An 18,829-nucleotide genomic window follows, 5' to 3' on the forward strand; every position below is an offset into this window, starting at 1 on the left:
TTTGCTGTTAGTCCTCATCTTCCTTGAGTTAGAAAATAGTTGATCACTTTCTTTTCTTTGAAATACTTTCCTCGTTTACCTTCCAGGATACTGCAACCCCTGGTTTACTCTTACCTCACTAGCTACTCTCTCTCAGTTCCTTTCTTTTTTTTTTTTTGATTCCTTCTCACTCTGACTTCTGAATATTGCAGTTCCCTAAGCTTAGCCCTTGGATAACATTTTTCTAAACTTATTTCCTTAGTGACCTCATTTAGTCCCAAGGCTTTGACCAGACATCTTTTTTGAACCCAGACTCATATATTCCAACTGGCTGTTCATCATCTCCACTTAGATGCCTAATAAGCAGCCCTAATTTTATTCAGGTTCAGAACTAAATTCTTGATATTGTCTCCTGAAATCTCCCATAGTCTTCCTCAGTTCAATAAATGGCAGATCTTCTGCTAGTTGCTAAGGCTGAGAAAATTTTAGAATCATTCTCAACTTGTCTTTCTTTTATATACCACATCTATCTATTGCCAAGTCCTGTTGGTTCTACTTTCATGACGAATCCAGAACCTGGTGACTATTTCTACCCTCTCCACTGCTAGTACTTTGTTTCAAGCCTCCATCGTCTCTTACATTAGTGTCCTTCTGGCTTGTCTTTTTGTACCTTTGATCTTCTGTAGTGAGAGTACTCAATACAATAATCAGATCGACCCTGTTAAAATAGAGGTCATCAAGCTACTTTCCCATGGCTTCCATTTAACTCAGTGTAAAAGCCAAAGCCCTTCCATAGCCTACCAGATCTTATATGATTTATACTCCCTTAACCACTTTGCTTATTTTCCTTTACAGTCCCTCTCTTTCTCTCCATTCCACCATGCTAGCTTTCTTATTTTTCTTGAGTCTTGACCATCAGTGAACTATAATGTATGATGCTATTTCGAATGTAAAGGACATAAGCCTTTTGGGGATATGTGTATCTCTCTCTCTCTCTCTCTCTCTCTCTCTCTCAAAATCACAATTAAATTAGTTGCAATATTCAGTAAGTATTCACAAGATAAGTAGGGATAAGAATATGATAAGACATTTATGAAGCAAAAACAAGTATAACATTATAGGCAATGTCTGGATTGGAGTCCTAGAATCATAGTGGGACCAGCATAAGCTAGGTATGTATGAAAGGCTGTTTACAGAAAAATACTGTTGATTTTTGTTTAAGGATAGCAGATTATGCTGCTCCTGCACCAATAAAAAGAATAAAGATTACTAAGTTGTTTTGCTCAAGAAATGATGGAGAATTTATTGAAATTGGTGAAAGCCACAAAGATTATTAAAGTATTGGAAGGTGATCTTTTAAGATAGGCTAAAGCCAGATCAAAAGACCAATAAAGAATTGCCAGTGAAAACCTGGGTGCTAAAGTACAGACTAATTTATTTTTCCCAGGACTTTCAGGAGTTTGTTATGCTAGTAGTTGTTTTATTTTTTTAAATGTGGTATCTGTAATTAATTCTCTTATGTTAAAAATTTTTTTAATGTAAGGGTGCCTGAGTGGCTCAGTCATTAAGTGTCTATCTTTGGCTCAGGTCATGATCTCAGGGTCCTGGGGTTGAGCCTTGTGTTGGGCTCCCTGCTCAGCAAGGGGTCTGTTTCTCCTGCTGCCCCTCCCCCTGCTCGCGCACTCTTGCGAGCTCTCTCTCTCTCAAATAAATAAAATCTTTAAAAAAATAAAACAAAAAAGTTTCAATGTAAATTTTTAGAGATAAATGTCTGTGTTTAGACTAATTTAGTGAATTGCATGATTTTCAAATTATGATTTAATCATCTAAAATTATTACACTTAAAATGTTACTGTATTTAACAAAGCTATTTTTCGAGTAACCTGGTACATCATATTTTCACAATTCTTGATGTTTATCATTTTTAAAGAAGGTTCAATTTATTTAAAGGTAACTTAAGCATGCCTGTTTTAAATCATTTAAACCTATTTTTGTTATGTAGGTCTTCCTGTGTTTTCAGAAGGTTGCTGCTGAAATCCTTGGAATCAAGTTAAACAAAGCAGAAATAGAACAGTCACAGGTGATTATATTCAGCTTTATATTTCTACAAAACAATTTATTTCCTAAAAGACATTAACTTTCACCACTGACTCTTATCACATTTATGCATCCTATGTACATATCCCTAAAAGCTTTAGGAATAAGTTGTGTTTATGAATGAATCAGTGTTTTTTGTGGAAGATGGAAGATGTTAACTTTTTGCCCAATTATGATACCCTTAAAACTTCATATTGTCCTAAAATTGAGATTAATATAATACAAAGTTCATCAGTGGTTAAATAATGAGTTAAGATGCTGACCATATTGTTTTATACTTCCTTATTTAAGTTCTTCCAGGATTATTGTACTGCAATATCCTTTTTTATTTCATACATAATCCCAACAATTTATCTAAGTTCAGTCTTAGAGTTTACTCCATTTGGCATCCTTTGTGTTCACTTTGGTGAAACATTATTTTTTCTTTAAGTCTGTGTTCTCTGTTCTTCTCTAAAATATCCCCCACTGTAATGACATTAATTCTTGGTGTTATTTGATTGCTAATTTAATACAGAATTTAATAATGGTATTAATTGTTGAAGATTTCTGAATTCTTTCAATATTTCTAGACAGTTCTTAGAAATGTAAATGCCAATGATTAAGCACTTAAAAATACCACCATAATAGTACACTAATTCACATGTTTGATAGAACGAAAAATCAGAGTAGGAGCCTAGAGTTTAAAGTTAAGCTTTTGGTTTGCTGAGAAGCAACAAATAAATTACATTTTTCCTCAATTCTGTCCACTCTATGCCTACCCCAAATAGCTAAAAAGATATAATTGTCTTCTCCCATCCTTAATTTTTTCTTTAATTCTTTCAGTGTTCTGTGTCTTATTTTCATGGTCACTGTGTATGTGTGTGTGTGTGTGTGTGAAAAAACATCAAATTTCAGCTGAAAAATTTTTATGCTGATGTGATTGATTCTAGGACTTGATTGCAATATTTGAAACTCTGGAAATATTTTTTTATTAATCATTTTACAAGACATTTATTTCAGCACTTATTATGGTCAGGCACAGTGTTATGGCATCTTATGCCATGTAAATTACTCCCAGACACATAAAAATCATTACAATGGACTCTTGAACAACATGGAAGTTGAGGACATTGACCCCCTACATAGTTGAAAATCCATGTGTAACTTCTGATGCTCCCAAAACCTAAGTTACAGCCTCCTGTTGACTGGAAGCCTTACCAACAGCATAAACAATTGATTATGTTATTTTGTATGTTCTGTGTACTATATACTGTATTCCTTCAATAAAGTAAGCTAGAGACAAGAAAATGTTTTTAAGAAAATCTTAAGAGGAGGAGCAGCTGGGTGGCTCAGTGGGTTAAGCTTCTGACTCTTGATCTCAGCTCAGGTCTTAATTACAGTGTTGTGAGTTCAAGCCTTCATGCTGGGTGTGGAACTTACTTAAGAAAAATCATAAGAGGGATCCCTGGGTGGTGCAGCGGTTTGGCGCCTGCCTTTGGCCTGGGGCACGATCCTGGAGACCTGGGATGGAATCCCACTTCGGGCTCTCGGTGCATGGAGCCTGCTTCTCCCTCTGCCTGTGTCTCTGCCTCTCTCTCTCTCTCTCTCTGTGACTATCATAAATAAATTAAAAAAAAAATTAAAAAAAAAAAAAAAGAAAAATCCTAAGAGGAGGAGGGGCAAGATGGTGGAAGAGTAGGATCCCCAAGTCACCTGTCCCCCACCAAATTACCTAGATAACTTTCAAATCATCCTGAAAACCTACGAATTCGGCCTGAGATTTAAAAAGAGAACAGCTGCAGGATCCCTGGGTGGTGCAGTGGTTTAGCGCCTGCCTTTGGCCCAGGGCCCGATCCTGGAGACCCAGGATCAAATCCCACGTGGGGCTCCCGGTGCATGGAGCCTGATTCTTCCTCTGCCTCTCTCTCTCTCTGTGTGACTATCATAAAAATAAAAAAATAAAAATAAAAATAAAAAGAATGCCACAGTGAGAAGAGTTTGAGCTTCTATCAAGGTAGAAAGACGGGGGGGGGGGGGGGGCGGGGGGGGAATAAATAAAAAGCATCCAAGTGGGAGGGGCCCAGCAAGGAGTGGGCTAAGGCCACGCAGCAAAAGCCCCCAGGACAGGAAAGCCCAGTCCGGGAGAAGCAGGAGCTTCACCAATCTTCCTGGACAGAAAGGCGCATGCAGGGAGTTGGAGCAGGATCCCAGGATCCCAGGAGGGGCGGGGATGCCCTCAGGCTCCCAGGAGCACCAACAGAGGACCTGCGCCCTGGGGAGAGCGCACCACACCCTGTGGCGGAGCTCCCTAAAGGGCTGCAGCGTGCCGGGCGGGGCGGGGAGCAGCTCCGACGCGGCTCCGGTGGTCTGAGCGCGATTCCAGCCGCGCAGGCCCTGGAGCCCAGGGCGCCGGGGGACACAGGCCAGGATCCAGCGCTCCCCCGGGGACAGGCGAGGCCGGGAGGGCCCAGGACAGCGAGGACGGTCCTGCCGCTGGGCAGCTCCGAGCTGTGCAGATCGGCGGCCCCGCCCCTGGAGCATACAGGCCCCTGCGGACTGGGAGCTGTGGTAGTTCCTGCTGGATCTGACTCCAGGGCTGGAGAGCTGGCCGCCGCCACTGTTGTTCCTCCTGGGGCCTCACAGGATAAACAACCCCCACTGAGCCTCACAGTGGCCTCACCGGACAAACAGCTTAAACAACTTTCACTGAGCCCTGCACCAGGCAGGGGGCTGAGAAGCAACCCCCAAGTGCTCACACCTGAAAATCAGCACAGTAGATTCCCCTCCCCCAGAAGACCAGCTAGACGGACAGGGGAAAAATAAATAAAAATAAGTTATCGACAAAGCAGCACTGGAAAGTTCTAGGGGAAGTCGAGGGATTTACAGTATACAGAATCAGAGGATACTGATACTCTCCCTTGTTTTTTGTTTTCTGTTTGCTTCCCCTCCTTTTTTTTTTCTCTTTTCTTCTTTCTTTCTTTCTTTCTTTCTTTCTTTCTTTCTTTCTTTCTTTCTTTCTTTCTTTCTCTCTCTCTCTCTTTCTTCTTTCTTTCTTTCTTTCTTTCTTTCTTTCTTTCTTTCTTTCTTTCTTTCTTTCTTTCTTTCTTCTTTTTCCTTCCTTCCTTCCTTCCTTCCTTCCTTCCTTCCTTCCTTCCTTCCTTCCTTCCTTTCTCTTCTTTCTTTCTTTCTTTCTTTCTTTCTTTCTTTCTTTCTTTCTTTCTTTCTTTCTTTCTTTCTTCTTCTTCTTCTTTCTTTTTTTCTTTTTCTTTTCTTTTTTCTCTTCTCTCTTTTTCTCCTTGTTTTTGGACTCTGCACTGGGCAAAATGACTAGAAGGAAAAACTCACCTCAAAAGAATCAGAAACAGTCCTCTCTCCCACAGAGTTACAAAATTTGGATTACAATTCAATGTCAGAAAGCCAATTCAGAACTACAATTATAAAGCTACTGGTGGCTCTAGAAAAAAAGCATAAAGGACTCAAGAGACTTCATGACTGCAGAATTTAGATCTAATCAGGCAGAAATTAAAAATCAATTGAATGAGATGCAATCCAAACTAGAGGTCCTAACGATGAGGGTTAATGAGGTAGAAGAACAAGTGAGTGACATAGAAGACAAGTTGATGGCAAAGAGGGAAACTGAGGAAAAAAGAGACAAACAATTAAAAGACCATGAAGATAGATTAAGGGAAATAAACGACAGCCTGAGGAAGAAAAACCTACGTTTAATTGGGGTTCCCAAGGGCGCCGAAAGGGACAGAGGGCCAGAATGTGTATTTGAACAAATCATAGCTGAAAACTTTCCTAATCTGGGGAGGCAAACAGGCATTCAGATCCAGGAAATAGATCCCCCCCTAAAATCAATAAAAACCGCTAAACACCTCGACATTTAATAGTGAAGCTTGCAAATTTCAAAGATAAAGAGAAGATCTTTAAAGCAGCTAGAGACAAGAAATCTCTAACTTTTATGGGGAGAAATATTAGATTAACAGCAGACCTCTCCAAGAGACCTGGTAGGCCAGAAAGGGCTGGCAGGATATATTCAGGGTCCTAAATGAGAAGAACATGCAGCCAAGAATCCTTTATCCAGCAAGGCTCTCATTCAGAATAGAAGGAGAGATAAAGAGCTTCCAAGATAGACAGAAACTGAAAGAATATGTGACCACGAAGCCAGCTCTGCAAGAAATATAAGGGGGATTCTGTAATAGAAAGAGGAAGTCCAAGGGAACAATCCACAAAAACAGGGACTGAATAGGTATCATGATGACACTAAATTCATATCTTTCAATAGTAACTCTGAACGTGAATGGACTTAATGACTCCATCAAAAGGCGCAGGGTTTCAGACTGGATAAAAAAACAAGACCCATCTATTCGTTGTTTACAAGAGACTCACTTTAGACTAAGGACACCTATGGCCTGAAAATAAAAGGTTAGAGAACCATTTACCATTCAAATAGCCCTCAAAAGAAAGCAGGGGTAGCCATCCTTATATCAAGTAAACTAGTTTATCCCAAAGATGGTAGTAAGAGATGAAGAGGGACACTATATCATACTTAAAGGATCTATCCAACAAGAGGACTTAACAATCATCAATATTTATGCCCCGATTGTGGGAGCTGCCAAGTATATCAATCAATTAATAACCAAAGTTAAGATATACTTAGATAATAACACACTTATACTTGGTGACTTGAATGTAGCACTTTCTACAATCAACAGGTCTTCTAAGCACAACATCTCCAAAGAAACAAGAGCTTTAAATTATACACTGGACCAGATGGATTTCACAGATATTTGCAGAACTTTACATCCAAACACAACTGAATACACATTCTTCTCAAGTGCACATGGAACTTTCTCCAGAATAGACCACATACTGGGTCACAAATCAGCTCTTAACCGATACCAAAAGATTGGGATCGTCCCCTGCATATTTTCAGACCATAATGATTTGAAATTAGAACTAAAGAACCTGTGAGAAGAAGTTTGGAAGGATTTCAAACACGTGGAGGTTAAGGACCATCCTGCTAAAAGATGAAAGGCTCAACCAGGAAATTAGGGAAAAATTAAAAAGATTCAAGGAAACTAACGAGAATGAAGATACAAGTAACTGTTCAAAATCTTTGGGATACAGCAAAAGCAGTCCTGAGGGGGAAATACATCACAATACAAGCATCCATCCAAAAACTGGAAAGAACTCAAATACAAAAGCTAACCTTGCGACTAAAGGAGCTGGAGAAAAAAACAGCAGATAGATCCTACACCCAGCAGAAGAAGAGAGTTAATAAAGATTCGAGCAGAACTCCATGAAATAGAGACCAGAAGAACTGTAGAACAGATTAACAAAACCAGGAGTTTGTTCTTTGAAAGAATTAATAAGATAGATAAACCATTAGCCAACCGTATTAAAAAGAAGAGAGAAAAGACTCAAATTGCTAAAATCATGAATGAGAAAGGAGAGATCACCACCAACACCAAGGAAATACAAACGATTTTAAAAACATATTATGAGCAGCTATACACCAATAAATTAGGCAATGTAGAAGAAAGGGACGCATTTTTGGAAAACCACAAGCCAGATGGCTTCCCTGGGGAATTTTATCAAACGTTTAAAGAAGAAACCATACCTATTCTCCTAAAGCTGTTTGGAAAGATAGAAAGAGATGGAGTACTTCCAAATTCGTTCTATGAGGCCAGCATCACCTTAATTCCAAAACCAGACAAAGACCTCACCAAAAAGGAGAATTACAGACCAAATCCCTGATGAACATGGATGCAAAAATTCTCAACAAGATACTGGCCAATAGGATCCAACAATACATTAAGAAGATTATTCACCATGACCAAGTAGGATTTATCCCTGGGACACAAGGCTGGTTCAACACCCGTAAAACAATCAATGTGATTCATCATATCAGCAAGAGAAAAACCAAGAACCATATGATCCTCTCAATAGATGCAGAGAAAGCATTTGACAAAATACAGCACCCATTCCTGATCAAAACTCTTCAGACTGTAGGGATAGAGGGAACATTCCTCAACATCTTAAAAGCCATCTACAAAAAGCCCACAGCAAATAGCATTCACAATGGGGAAACACTGGGAGCCTTTCCCCTAAGATCAGGAACAAGACAGGGATGTCCACTCTCACCACTGCTGTTCAACATAGTACTAGAAGTCCTAGCCTCAGCAATCAGACAACAAAAATAAATAAAAGGCATTCAAATTGGCAAAGAAGAAGTCAACCCTCCCTCTTCACAGATGACATGATACTCTACCTAGAAAACCCAAAAGCTCCACCTCAAGATTGCTAGAACTCATACAGCAATTTGGCAGTGTGGCAGGATACAAATCAATGCCCAGAAGTCAGTGGCATTTCTATACACTAACAATGAGACTGACAAAAGAGAAATTAAGGAGTCAATCCCATTTATGATTGCACCCAAAAGCATAAGATACCTAGGAATAAATCTAACCAAAGAGGTAAAGGGTCTATACCCTCAAAACTATAGAACACTTCTAAAAGAAATTGAGGAAGACACAAAGAGATAGAAAAATATTCCATACTTAGGGATTGGAAGAATTAATATTGTGAAAATGCTAATGTTACCCAGGGCAATATACACGTTTAATGCAATCCCTATCAAAATACCATGGACTTTCTTCAGAGAGTTGGAACAAATCATCTTAAGATTTGTGTGGAATCAGAAAAGACCCCAAATAGCCAGGGGAGTATTAAAAAAGAAAACCATAGCTGGGGGCATCACAATGCCAGATTTCAGGTGGTACTACAAAGCTGTGGTCATCAAGACACTGTGGTGCTGGCATAAAAGCAGACACATAGATCAACAGAACAGAATAGAAAATCCAGAAGTGGACCCTCAACTTTATGGTCAACTAATATTCGACAAAGGAGGAAAGACTATCCACTGGAAAAAAGACAGTCTTTTCAATAAATGCTGCTGGGAAAATTGGACATCCACATGCAGAAGAATGAAACTAGACCACTCTCTTTCACCATACACAAAGATAAACTCAAAATGGATGAAAGATCTAAATGTGAGACGAGATTCCGTCAAAATCCTAGAGAACACAGGCAACACCCTTTTTGAACTTGGCCACAGTAACTTCTTGCAAGATTCATCTATGAAGGCAAGAGAAACAAAAGCAAAAATGAACTATTGGGACTTCATCAAGATAAGAAGCTTTTGTAAAGCAAAAGATACTGTCAACAAAACTCAAAGACAACCTACAGAATGGGAGAAGATATTTGCAAATGACGTATCAGATAAAGGACTAGTTTCCAAGATCTATAACGAACTTATTAAGCTCAACAGCAAAGAAACAAACAATCCAATCATGAAATGGGCAAAAGACATGAACAGAAATCTCACAGAGGAAGACACAGACATGGCCAACAAGCACATGAGAAAATGCTCTGCATCACTGGCCCTCAGGGAAATACAGATCAAAACCACAATGAGATACCACCTCACACCAGTGAGAATGGGGAAAATTAACAAGGCAGGAAACCACAAATGTTGGAGAGGATGTGGAGAAAGGGTAACCCTCCTGCACTGTTGGTGGGAATGTGAACTGGTGCAGCCACTCTGGAAAACTGTGTGGAGGTTCCTCAAAGAGTTAAAAATAGACCTGCCCTACGACCCAGCAATTGCACTTCTGGGGATTAGAAGATACAGATGCAATGAAACGCTGGGACACCTGCACCCCGATGTTTCTAGCAGCAATGGCCACGATAGCCAAACTGTGGAAGGAGCCTCGGTGTCCATCGAAAGATAAATGGATAAAGAAGATGTGGTTTATGTATACAATGGAATATTACTCAGCCATTAGAAATGACAAATACCCACCATTTGCTTTGACGTGGATGGAACTGGAGGGTATTATGCTGAGTGAAATAAGTCAGTCGGGTAAGGACAATCATTATATGGTCTCATTCATATGGGGAATATAAAAAATAGTGAAAGGGAATAAAGGGGAAAGGAAAAAAAATGAGTGGGAAATATCAGAGTGGGAGACAGAACATGAGAGACTCCTAACTCTGGGAAACGAACAAGGGGTGGTGGAAAGGGAGGTGGGTGGGGGGTGGGGGTGACTGGGTGAGAGGCACTGAGGCGGGCACTTGATGGGATGAGCACTGGGTGTTATGCTATATGTTGGCAAATTGAACTCCAATATAAAAATAAATTATAAAAATCATAAGAGGAAATACATTTATAGTATCGTATTTATTTAAAAAAATCCACACACATAAATGGACTCTGGTACATTTCAAACCTATGTTGTTCAAAGATAACTGTGCTTGGATTTGGCCTAGGAGGAAAGCTACAAAAAGAAAAATCATTGTGATTTGCTTGACTGCACAGAACTTGGCAGACTCCAGAGGTCAAGTGATTCCACTGCTGTTTAGCTTCTCTTTCTTTTTTTTTTTTTTTTTAAATTTTTTTTTTAATTTTTATTTATTTATGATAGTCACAGAGAGAGAGAGAGGCACAGAGACACAGGCAGAGGGAGAAGCAGGCTCCATGCACCGGGAGCCCAATGTGGGATTCGATCCCGGGTCTCCAGGATCGCGCCCTGGGCCAAAGGCAGGCGCCAAACCGCTGCGCCACCCAGGGATCCCTAGCTTCTCTTTCTAAATGATGTTTGTCTCTGGTTAATTAGAGAGTTCATGAGTTATTATCAAACTAATCATAAGCGGTTTATTGATCATACATATGTATGGTGTATGGGTCTAGAGAAGATTTAAAGGAGTTTAAGATGCATAGTCCCTGCCTTAGGTGAAGAAAATATTATGTGCCAGGCACTGTGTTATCTCACTTCACTTTCTTCGTAACTCTGTGGGGCAAGTGGTAATTCATCATTTTATGGGCAGGAAATGGAAACTGTTGGGAGATTAAGTAACTTGATCCACTGACCTGTGGTTAGCCAGTGGTGGAGGTAGGATTTGAACTCAGGCTTGTTTGACAGCACTGCCCCTATTGTTCCCACTCTGCTCTATTGGGGGAAGATTTACTGAGCAGTTTGAAGTGGGAGGAAGAGAAACTGGCCTGAACAAGCTGAAAAGCTTAGGTTATATTTTGAAAGCAGAAGAGCTGTTTGCTTAAAATAAATGACCACTGCATTGTAGTGTGAAGGGATTGAGAAAAGATTATGGAGACTTAATGAATGCTAAGTTGATAAATTTTATGTAACATGTTGATAATGGGAAATAGTTTTTAAAGCAGAGAAATATATGAAGGCAGTTTTTAGGTAAGGTTAATCAAGTGGCAGGGCGTGTGTGTGGTTGGGAAAGATTGCAAGGAAACTACTGATTTCATGTGATAAGGAGCAGAATCAAGGCGGGAGAGAAACAATGGCTGTAGCAGAGCAGAATCAAGGCTTGTGGAATGACTGGATAAAGGAGAGAAATCCCAGATTACTTTGAGATTTCTCTCCTAATGGAATGGAGAAAGGGGAGCTCTCCTTATTGGTGGGCCCTCCCTAGAGGCGAAGGTGTGCTAAGATGTCTCAGGGAGAGAATTCTATGTACTCCCTCATTCCCACAGTGATTAAGGAATAGCTCCAGAGAGATGGGCTAACCCTGGATACTTTTGAAAGGCAAAATTGTAGGGAGGCTTTATTAATGTTCTTGGCACACTCTTAGTCATGAGAGCCAGAAAGCTACTATCTTGATTTTAGAGATGGACTTAATATTTCGCATATTTTAACTAAAGAGGTACCAGATATGTTCACTGCATAGCTCTCTACCCTTTCTGTACACTGTACCTTTCAAGCACATCCCATCTTGTTTATTATGCAGTGACAACGCAATCTTCAGTTTGTTGGTGGAATTTACTTTGAATTCATTCTTTTGAAGAGGAATTCAAGTTACTAGAGCCCTCTTTTGTTATGTTTGTAAGAATCCTTTGTGTAGGGAGGCCTCATTCTTCTTTCTTGAATCTGATAAATTTGATGCCTTTGCTAATTAGATTATTGATTTCACAATTAACATTTTCTCAGTGGAAATGTTTTTGAAAGCTCAGTTTTTTAAGAAGTCTCTAAGCCCCTACATGCAAGCCAACAAGCTGTGTTGAGCACAGTTACTTCTTTTTTTTTTTTAATTGAAATGTATTTGACATATAACAGTGGATAAACTTAAGGTCTACAATGTGTTAATTTGGTACATTTATATATTGTAATTTGATAATTAGCACCTTTATCATAACACGTAATTATCCTTTCTCTTTAGCAGATGGAATAATTAAGTTCTAGCATCTTAACACGTTTGATGATTATAATACAATATTGTCTATCTTCTCTGTACTGTGCGTTATATGTCTAGGGCATATTTACTATTTGTAAATTAAACAACATCTTTGGTCCTCCCCATCCCCGATCCCTGGCCACTACCATTTTATTCTCTGTTTTCATAAGTTTAACTTTTTAAAATTCCACTGATAAGTGATATCATACAGTGCTTGTCTTAGACATCTGTCACTTAGCATAACATGCTCAAGGTCCATCCATGTTGTCACAAATGACAGAATGTCTTCCTTACTCATGGCTGAATAATACTCCATTGTATGTATATGTACCACATTTTTAAAAAAAAACTTATGTATTCATTTTAGAGAAAGTACACAAGTGTGCATGTGGGGAAGTGGGTAAACGTAGAGGGAGGAGAGAGTCTTACGCAGACTCCATACTGAGCGCAGACCCTGACATGGGCCTCGATCCCATGATCCATTAGATCACAACCTGTGAGATCACCACCTGCGCTGAAACCAAGAGTTGTATGCTCAACAGACTGAACCATCCAGGTGCCCCATATATGTACTACATTTTTTCTATCCATTCATCTATTGATGGACACTGAGGTTGTTTGTATATCTTGGGCTATTACAAATAATGTTGCAATGAACATGGGGGGGTGCATATATCTTTTCAAATTAGTGTTTTCGCTTACGTTTTTGTTTTTACCCAGAAGTAGAATTGTAGGATCATATGGTAGTTCTCTTTTTAATTTGGGGGGAACCTCCACACTGTTTTCCCTAGTGGCTGCACCAGTGTACATTCCCACCAGTAGTGCAATAGATCCCTTTTCTCCACATCCTCGCCAACATTTATCTCTTTCTTCTTGATGATGACTATTCTAACTGGTGAGTGAGAAAGAAGGAGGAGAGAGAAAAAGGTGGAGAAGGGAGGCAAGGCAAAGAGGGAAAGAGAATGCACACTTATGTTCTATGTTTTTTTGAAAGATTCCTGAGGGAATTTGGTATAACATTTGAAAGTGGTATTATTTTATGGAGAAGGAGCTATTTGGTAGATTCACCAGTCACATGGAAATTGACTCCATAGTAATTCAGTTTGTGACATAGTTATTTATAATCAGGTTATAGACTTGGTTCCATTCAGTGATTATTTAAAGAGATTCCGCTATTTAGTTCTAACCTAGTTTGTTCCTTTTAGGGAGTTCTATAAAATGAATTTCCAGCACTTTTTTGTAAGCTTTACAAGAAGGGAAGAAGGGGAAAAGGGAGGAAAGAAAGGGAACACAGTTTATGAATACAGCAGACATTGTTTGGTGGTCTACTTCTTAGCAGGGACCACAGTAGAATTTGGGGGTACAGAAAGGAATATGTGAAAGTCCTTGTTCTCAAGGAGCTACCAGAACAAGTAGGGGCAGACAGCTATTTAAACACTTATGTCCATTTAAGATGACTTGTCGGGATCCCTGGGTGGCGCAGTGGTTTGGCACCTGCCTTTGGCCCAGGGCGCGATCCTGGAGACCCGGGATCGAATCCCACGTCGGGCTCCCGGTGCATGGAGCCTGCTTCTCTCTCTGCCTGTGTCTCTGCCTCTCTCTCTCTCTCTCTGTGACTATCATAAGTAAAAAAAAAAAAAAAAAAAAAAAAGATGACTTGTCCACAGTCCCTGATTTAAGCAATAGTTGGCATTTCTATCATTTATTTGTTCTCTTTTCTCCCCCAACTGTTCTCCTCTAAGATAATGTAAAAGTTGGGACTAATTATTAACAAATGTTCTCATTTCCCATTTTGTTTGTTTGTTTGTTTAAAGAGTAGTCAAACCTTTATGGACAAAAATTGAATTTCCAATTACTGTTCTCTCAAAGGTGCAGCGTTCAGCCTTTCGGTAATGCATCAGATAATCCAAGTAGAAAATGCATACTTCTGTGTCTTCTCTTTCAGTCTGAATTGCAAGGAGTTTTTCCTTATATACTTGGTGTTAAGAGTACTTAATACATTCTTTAAGCCTTGACATTTTCACTTGCCAGTTAATAAACTTATGAATTTCTGTTTGAACTTGGTAAGCATTAGTTTCCTTAAAACAAAAATTTCTCACTTGTGTGAGATACTAAACTTGCTAATATATGTGTGTGTGTGCGTATATATATATATATATTATTTTTTTTTTCTCTATGTCCTCTCTGAATATTTTCATACTATATATGAATGTATCCAGTACAGGGCCTGGCATGTAGTAGGCATATACATAACTGTACAACTCGAGCACCCATTTAACCCCTGGTCTTAGGGGCCCTCTCCTCAGCTTTATCTGAATATTGACCTTCCTTCAGAAGCCAAAAGGAACTTATATTTTTCTTTTTCTGTTTTTTTTTTTTTTTAAAGATTTTATTTATTCATAAGAGATACACAGAGAGAGGCAGAGACACAGGCAGAGGGAGAAGCAGGCTTCATTGCAAGGAGCCCGATGCAGGACTCGATCCTGAAACCAGGATCACGCCCTGAGGCAAAGGCAGATGCTAAACTGCTGAGCCACTTAGGCATCACAGGAACTTAGATTTTTCTTACTTAGATGTTAATCTTTATCATTTTTTCCAATTTGTTTACAAAAACGGCACTGGGATTCCTTTCTTACCCTAAACATCACTTGCCTTTCTTGCAGGACATATTTACTCGCTTTGTACATACTATTCTAATCCTCAGATACTGAACATTGAGTGGATTTCCATATCATATCCCAAATTTTTCTTTTTCTCCTCACCTTTTAAAAGAGTTATTTTTTCATATAGTTTCAAGGTCTTAAGGTGGGACTTAATAAACCATGTAGATCTGTTTTATGGATTAGGAGATTGTGAACACCAAAGTGGTAAAGTAATTTGCACCCAAAGTTATGAAAGTTACTGGCAGCATCTAAGGGCAAATTATATGGAAGGAAAAGAAAAGTAGTGGAAGTTCCTACTGTGTGCAAAGTTCTATGCTTTTAATAATGCTATAACCATGCTTTAAATGGTAATCTGTAATTTTGTTGCACTTTGAATTTATATCATAATATTCTTAATAGTTTATGTCTCTGTGTTCCATGCTAGACTCTTATGCATTTTAGAAACAGAGACTATGTATTATTTATCTGAGTTTCTTCAGTATCTAGAATAGTGATTAGCTTTGAATGAGTGATAGTGACAAGTGTTTAAGCCTTCAAGGTATGTTTACTGCATATCCTAAACATGACAAACTACAGCTTTTGCAGTGGTATATATGTTACTACTATCTGGATTAAGACACAGTTGCAGAATTGTCCTAATTTATCTTTACTGTCCTCCCAAGAGCCCATCTCTACTCCTTATACCTACTGCCCCAGCTCCTAGCTTGCTTTCTTACTTATCCTTTGCATAGCTGCCACTTCCATTTCCAATATCCACGCACAAGTAAATACTCTGACAAAATATGGGTTAGGCTGGTTTTCAGCCACAACGGTTTCTTTCCTCTTAGGGCCACTTCTTTATTTTCACTCCATTAACTAATAGAGAATAATAGCAGAGTGTACTTTGTGGCTAGGTACTTTGTGTTTTGTAGGTAACATTTTCTCTGAAAACATCAATGAATGGCTTGTAAACAAGCTAACTACTATGAAGTCACCTACCATGAAGTTTATGGCATGGAAATCAATGTTTTTCTCCTCATAGAAAGTAGAGTTTTGAATCTGCGAAGCCTTAGTCTGGCTTCCATTTGAGAAACTTTGTACAGATCTTTATGTCAGACAGCCAAGGCTTCCAAGAAAGATGTTGCCTTGTTAGTTCTTCATTAATTTGATGAAAATTAATGGTGAAAATCCAAGTCATTTATGTTAGTCAATACTTCAACCAAAATGTCTTGACCACAGGTCAGTAACCTGGTTGTGTTTATAGGATAGGGTTTAAACCAACATTGTGGAGGATTAATGAGTCGCTTACTGATTATGAAAATCCCTTTTCTTTATTGTAACCCATAGTTTGGCATGAAACAGTTAGGTTTGGGGAGGTCAGATAATGGTGTTCCACATTAATACCTCATGTGGCAGTTGGTAATGCTTCTGTTGATAGCATCAGGCTGAATGCCTAGTAAATCATGAGTCTTGTCCAGAAGTTAATGCTGCTTGCTAGAGAATTGGAGCAGAGCCCATTCAAGGCTAATATACCATAGCATCCTCTTCATTTACTCTGAGTTGTTTATTCAATCTTTATAAATATTATCACAAACAACTGCCTATATTAACATGTTTTTCTATATGTGTTAACTAATAGATACTAATATGAAGAAAGATTTTCTGAAATATTTGAAAGCATAAAAAAGGTGAGGCTAATTTCGAGTCTAAAAAATTTGAGGGAAGCGTCTTATCTCTATCATACATACTTGTCATACGTGCTCTTCATCCTGAGGGTTATTGCAATCAAAAACCTAACAAGGTAGTTTTGATTTTTTGTTTAGCAAAACTCTTAGATATTTGAAACAGTAGCTATCATGCTTATATATTGTATGTCAGGACTTTTTTTTTAAATGATAGAAAAGTATATTTTGAACTTGTTTATTTCTATATAGAATTTGGAAGCATGGAGGTTAGGGCTGTGTGGGACAGGGAATGAGCACCAAAAAGAAGTCTCTGACAAGTAATAGTTATTATTAAGTGTAGAGATTGTAAGTGGCACATGGCTTCTTCAGATTTATGCATCCACTCCCTACCTTCAGAGAAAATTAATTACCCTTTCCCCTGTGGTCAACCCCACAATGTATTTAAAGTCAACTAGCAAAGCACTTATCTCCTATGGCAATTAGCTGTGTACACGTTTCTCTCAGCATTTAGTCCAGAACACCTTGTGGACAGAGCCTGTGTCATTTACCTGTGCATTCCCAGTATTAAATGACTGGCACGTAGTGTAGAGAGATCTTCAGTAATATTTGTGGAAGAGATAGAATTAAATACTTTTACCGCACTTTAGTATGGAAAAGCCTTGTAATTCTCTGTTGTCCTTTGTAGTTCTGGGTGTTATAGATGTTATGTATCATTGTGATACCAAAAGTAGAACTCCCAACTTGTCTAGGAGGTTCAGTAGACAAGGCTATTTCAGTAATTAAATAGAGTTGCAAAGAATAATGTTTCATGGATGTTCATTCATTTTCTTTTCTTTTATATGCATATATTCTGCTGTTTCTTCTGTGACATGTTTAAATTTGTGTTTCTTTTTCTGCTTTGGCGTTCCCTTCTATTTTCAGTCATTGAACATACTTTCCATTTTTTCTTTCTTCCCCCCCCCCGCCCCCCCTTTTTCCTCCTCTTGCTTGTGTTGTACGGAATTGGCAGCATATTGTCAGGGCAGAAATAGTGAAGTACCCGGAAGAAGATAATCAACATACCAACTCTGCTCAGAGTAGAATCTGTTCAGTACAGTAGTGCAGGTATTAATGGGTAAATTGGTTATAATTTGGGGGAGGAGGGTGGGAGAATTAGTGGATGCTGTCTTGCTCTTTATTCCTTATGAGTAGCGAAATTCAAATGATTATTGTACATTATTGGGAATTAATATTGTTAATTGTAAGTCCTGTTTTAGAACTTTGAAAAATTGATTCTGTGCCAGGAGACTGACAAACGAGGAATTGGAACAAATTAAAATAACATTTCAGTTGCTTTCAAACATATTTGTCTTTATGGTTGTGTTTATCACATGTGCAGTGAAGTGGAGAGTTGAGACGGTTATTTCATTATTCAGTCCTTCCCATTTTTCCTGAAATAGCATGGTAATTGAAAGAGTATTTTTAAAATTTGCCTTGAATTACCTTTCTTTGTCTGCTTCTGTGTGTGCAGACTTAGTAATAGAGTTGAGAACAGTGAAAGAGCTGTTTTAATTTAAATTATTACTTAGGGCACATTGCTAAATTCATCATTGACGATATTTCTTGAAATGTGGGTTACGGGGGTGGAAAGAAGAGTTAAAAGTGTCTTTTGGTTTAAATTATTTTAAAAACATGAATATGAGGTAATTTTCTAAATATTTCATTCGGTATTTTGTTAGAGTCATTATTCATAACCCAATAGTGAGCTCTTTGGAAGTAAGTTAGGGATTTGGGAGGAAAGTTTTAAAATTGGAAAAGTTTTAAAAATTGGGTTGCTCAGTACATTTCTCCTGTATATTTGACTCCTATTTAACATTTACACGTTTTCTTACTCACAAATTGCTGCAAACATTCTAAAAAAGTTATGGCTGGATATAATGGTTTATTTAAATATTAATAAATGATGACATATTTTACTTTTAAATTATGAGGTCTTGCGTATGAATTAAAATATGTGAATGACTAATTCTAATTCCTTTGCTTTAAATTATAACCAGGGTTTAATTTTTCATACTGGTTTGTTAATTTTGTGTTAGACTTGTGGTAACCTCAAGTTAATGTCATAAAACCAGGGAAGACTGAGTAAAGGAATTACTATTCTGTTCTTAAAAAGCAAAAAAAAAAAAAAAAAAAAAAACAAAC

General features: G+C 38.4%; 1 protein-coding gene across 6 annotated transcripts in view; it reads left to right on the forward strand.

Annotated features, from left to right (window-relative positions):
• RAB28 (RAB28, member RAS oncogene family) overlaps nucleotides 1-18,829 on the forward strand; it is a 137,981-nt gene that overhangs the window by 93,211 nt on the left and 25,941 nt on the right. For 3 of the 6 annotated variants that reach the window (XR_013368111.1, XR_013368110.1, XM_077878045.1), the window contains exon 6: nucleotides 1,982-2,059. Coding sequence is in view for 4 of the 6 variants with exons in the window: in XM_077878045.1 (XP_077734171.1) it covers nucleotides 1,982-2,059 (78 nt within the window). In the remaining 2 variants the exon portion in view is untranslated. Of the gene's footprint in view, nucleotides 1-1,981; nucleotides 2,060-6,773; nucleotides 6,798-16,602; nucleotides 16,652-17,657; nucleotides 17,753-18,829 lie in introns of those variants that run through there. The other 3 variants (XM_077878064.1, XM_077878074.1, XM_077878049.1) reach the window with 3 other exon arrangements.

Source organism: Canis aureus, chromosome 2, assembly GCF_053574225.1.
Source record: "Canis aureus isolate CA01 chromosome 2, VMU_Caureus_v.1.0, whole genome shotgun sequence".
NCBI classification, from domain to species: Eukaryota; Metazoa; Chordata; class Mammalia; order Carnivora; family Canidae; genus Canis; species Canis aureus.